The sequence below is a fragment of the Sphaeroforma arctica genome, assembly GCF_001186125.1.
Source record: "Sphaeroforma arctica JP610 unplaced genomic scaffold supercont1.2055, whole genome shotgun sequence".
NCBI classification, from domain to species: Eukaryota; class Ichthyosporea; order Ichthyophonida; genus Sphaeroforma; species Sphaeroforma arctica.
Window position 1 is genome coordinate 1 of NW_014038503.1, and position 4,330 is coordinate 4,330.

At 40.9% G+C, this 4,330-nt stretch overlaps 1 protein-coding gene across 1 annotated transcript; it reads right to left on the reverse strand.

Annotated features, from left to right (window-relative positions):
* Positions 1 to 253: 253 nt before the first annotated feature.
* SARC_12077 (hypothetical protein) lies at positions 254 to 1,362 on the reverse strand. Its single transcript, XM_014293821.1, has one exon. The coding sequence runs from the start codon at positions 1,337 to 1,339 to the stop codon at positions 395 to 397; it is 945 nt and encodes a 314-aa protein (XP_014149296.1). The 5' UTR covers positions 1,340 to 1,362; the 3' UTR covers positions 254 to 394.
* Between the last annotated feature and the right edge of the window lie 2,968 nt (positions 1,363 to 4,330).

The window sequence follows — 4,330 nt, forward strand, 5'->3', positions numbered from 1 at the left end:
GTATATATATTTATATATATATGTATATATATATATATAAAATATACATGTTTGCGTTTTTGTTTGTGTGTGTGTGTATACAATCCTGAATCTCACAATCTCGGATTATGAGTGTTCAATTATGTAAGTGTTGTAAGAGTGTATCTACACAAGAATATGCAAACCTACCAAGCAAACACTGAAGCAAACCTGTATGTACGAATGATATTCTGTACGACAAACTGCTGAATAAAATTTACAATGCATTTTTAATCGGAGTGCCTATGCGTCTGATGCTTTTTCTGTATACATGTGTCTATTTAAATTTGCTATACGGCAACACTGATATCAAAGTTTTATTTAGATCGGTCAACTACAAATCACAAATGCGATTAAAGTCAAATCCGCTTCCAGTCTACTTAGGATTACTGAGCTTTATGATGTAATCGGTACAGGGTCGCACAGCCACATAGCCCTCATCATCATCTACGCAGAGATCAGTGGAATCTTCTACTGGACAGCTCACAAACCCAGAATCGAAATCGCCACAGACACCAATGTGGGGATTGATAATCTTCAGTGCATTGTCTTCTGAGGGCATAAACTGCTGGAAGTCGCACTCACCCAACACAAGCGAGGGGAAATTGTTCGTATCACGAATGACCAAACAGGTGTCATTTGCAGTTCTGAACACGCCAGCCTCGCCTGTCGCAGGGTACTCAATGAATTCTACAGTCTCTCCAAGGCCCTTCCACTCCAAAAATCTGCCAGACCAGGTCATGAAATAGTCAAATGAATTCTGTACGGCCGTTGTCATATCTCCAGTCTCACCTGTAGCTTCTGTCTCGTCCACAGATCCGTCTCTATACTTCTGGTTGTGCAACCGCGCGATGTAGCCGTTACATGGGCGGACAGCGATATATCCTTCATCGCCATTCACACACAAATCCTCCGATTCCTCAAGGGGACAAGTCACATATCCACCGTTATCTCCGTCTGCACAAACACCAATGAATGAACTTTCAATACGAAGCTCTCTGGATTCACTCAAGGGGGTGAATAGCTGATCCGCACATTCTCCCAATTCGACAACGGGAAATTCGTTCTTTTCCACTACAACCAGACACTTTCCTTCCTCTGTCTTGAACTCTCCCGCTTCATCTTCGTATGGGTATTCAGTGAACCTAATCCCCTCTATCTCGCCAGTACCGTCCCATTCTAGGAAAGTGCCATCCCGTACCATTGGGTAATCAAATTCATTGTAGATGTAGGTGAAGTCAGCTTCTTGGCGTCTGCTCAGACCGGTGGCTGAGACGACACATGCCGCACAAAGTAAAATGGTAATCTTAGAAAAAGCCATTCTATCAATTCTCTCAGATAATGTATTTGAGGTTCTGATTTTTGAAGACTCATTTCACTAGCTTTTATACGCATTCATATTTGGGCGATGGTACGTACCTAGCTCTACATTGAATACTATTTACTCTCTATAGAGAGAAAACTACTACATAGTTGAATAACTACTAGCAAGAGAGAGGCTCTGGGCGAGAGATCAAATCGTCAGCGCCTGTGTACTCATTTTTAGCAAGCTATGCATGACCGCAGTTTTCAAAAGTCCTACTTTGGAAATAAAAGAATGCAATCCTTCAGACAAAACAATCAAAATCACATGCTTCAAAGTTCAGCGATTCAGCCTTCAAAAGTTGAAAAAATGTACAAAACAAAACAAAATGGGTTCTGTTTTGTTTTTAAATAAAAAAGTACACTTTCAGCATTCATATTTATGCGGCTATTTGTTTATGTTTTTTTTTAACAATGTTAAATTAAAATTATATATAATTACATATATGTACAGTCGTGTAATATATTATAATAATAATAAAATCCATAATGAACAAAAATCTCTAGAGTAGTCTCTACTCTAAGGAGAGTATGTATTTCTTCCGAGAGACCCTCTCTCTCCACTCTACAGTCTACTAAGGAGTAAGGATGAAAAGCAAATGAAAGAGAATTTTTTCTCGGGACCCCGAGAATTCTCTTTTAATCAGAATCTGTAATTCAGATTCTGTATCTCATAGAGCTTTACTCTGCTCTGACAACACAAGAAGTGCTTGAAGTTTCTGACGCCGACGCCCGACGGTTTGACCAATACCCCGGGTTCTGTAAATATTAAATAGCGGTCTAACTCATCTATTTATATACGTTACTATTTAATATTTAAACAGAATAAGCCATAACTATCACTCAATTCTACTCTGAATACTACTCCGTGCCCTGTGGCCTGTGGGCTCACTGGGCTGTGGCAGTATTTGAATTTTCTGTGCCAGGAATACAGGATAAGATTTGTGAGTTGTCAACTTGTGTTGTGACTTGCGAGTAAAACATTTTGACTTGTGTGACTTGTGAGAGTTGACTTGTAACATGTTATATGAGCTAACCTCGTAACGGTTTACGTTGCAACGTAAAAAAAGATCGGTTTAGTTAACATTAAAGTTGGAACTCATATTCCGTACCCATATTGTAGCCTCCAGGTATTTTGACCGGATATCATTGCTTAGCGGAGGTTCCCAAAATCGCAGACCTAGGGAACGGGGTTGAAAAGTTGGCGGAAATCGACCTGGCCAGTGGCCCAATAACAAAATTTTAAAATAGAAGCCAATGGGACGCCATATATTTTTGTATTTCTTTTTTTTTAATAGTGTTTTATGGCGGGTTCGTTTTTTTCAGAATTATATATTTTGAGAGAAATCCAATATAAAGCAGATTCCATTGGCTCTCAGTACTAAATTTCAACAACAAAAAAATTGCAAAGGAACAAGGTTCTGAACAAGAACCTGGACAGTGAACAATCTCCCCGGTATTTATTGTAGGCGGATATAAATACTTTTTAAAAAATCTATTACTATCTAAAGCCCCGACGATGTAATGGAGGCTATTCTACGTTATCTTAATAAGGGGCCTGGCCCTGACGGAATCCACATCCTCCTTCTGAAGGCCGCAGTGGAGCGTTCTACCGAGCACAGGACACTAGGACGCCTGGACGCCAATAGCCCACTGATTAGGCTCCTTGCCGAAGCATCCACTGAGCTACTAAAGGCGGGTATCTTCCCTACCGCCCTGAATTGCACCCTCCTGACAGCGCACCCAAAAAATGCCGATGCAGATATCACCTCCCCCGCCGACTTCCGCCCTATCACGCTAACGCAAAAAGTCAGACTCATATTTGAGAAGTGCTTTCTTAATCTGAATACAAGCCACTCAACCCACGCTGGCTTCAAATCACGATACTCCTGCCATACCCAAGCACTCGCCGCCATGGAATCTGAGACACCGTCGGAAGAGAATTGGAAAGACCGTCTGTCTGGACATTACCAAGGCATACTACAAGGTTGCTCTCCTGCGCCTGTGGGTACTCTAGCGCCACGCTGGAATAACCGAAAACTGGATCAACTGCCTCCGCGCGCTATTTTAGAGGGTCGCTATCCGAGTGACATACCGCGGCATGCTCTCGCATCTATTTCATAGAACAAATGGCATACTACAAGGCTCAATCGTTGGCCCCCAGCTCTTTATTATCTACATGGATTCTTTGGCTGTCACACTAGCAAAATTTCGGCCCAAGCTCCTCCGATTTTATTTATTTGTCGACGACACACGGATCCAAGCCCCCCAACCGGTTCCGCTTCATTTACATGTGATGTTAGTAAATAGAGAATATAGACATCACACTACGCACACGTCTCGCCTAGTCCTAGTGTTATTTAATAATGGCGATTTCAGAGAATGAAGCCTGGCTGGTTATTTCCGCTTGGTATTTCTACCATCTTACCTACGATGGTATACGATTATTGTTTTAGAGTTTCAGAGAGTTCAACACGTAGAATAGTTAAAACATGCTAAACACTGGTTGTCCTGTAAAGGTGACCAAACAAAGAAAGAGGCGAGATGATTTGTTGCGTACCACAGAACTAATTGCCCAAGTTGAGGCCATGTATATAGCTAATCCAGAAATATATCTCGATGAACTCCAGAGACAAGTACAACTTGCCAATGGAGGAAATACAATATCATATACCACTATACTTCGCATATTTAAGTTTGACCTGAAGTATACGAGGCGGGCAATGGAAAAGGCTGCCAGATATGCTTCATTTGAAGGACAATTAGATTTCTTTATCTGTCTATCGTGGGTATGTAGAAATACGGCCTCCGGTCAGTCTAAAATATCAAGATCAATTGAGATAATACATTGGTTTTTATTTGTATTATAAATAATTTAATACAAGCTCTTTTTCCAATATTTCCAAAGTGTTCTAAATGCACTTTGATGGCTCCAATATCCTGAGTATTT

Coding starts and splice junctions, on each gene's coding strand:
- SARC_12077 (XM_014293821.1), bottom strand. CDS start 1,339: ATGGCTTTTTCTAAGATTACCATTTTACTTTGTGCGGCATGTGTCGTC.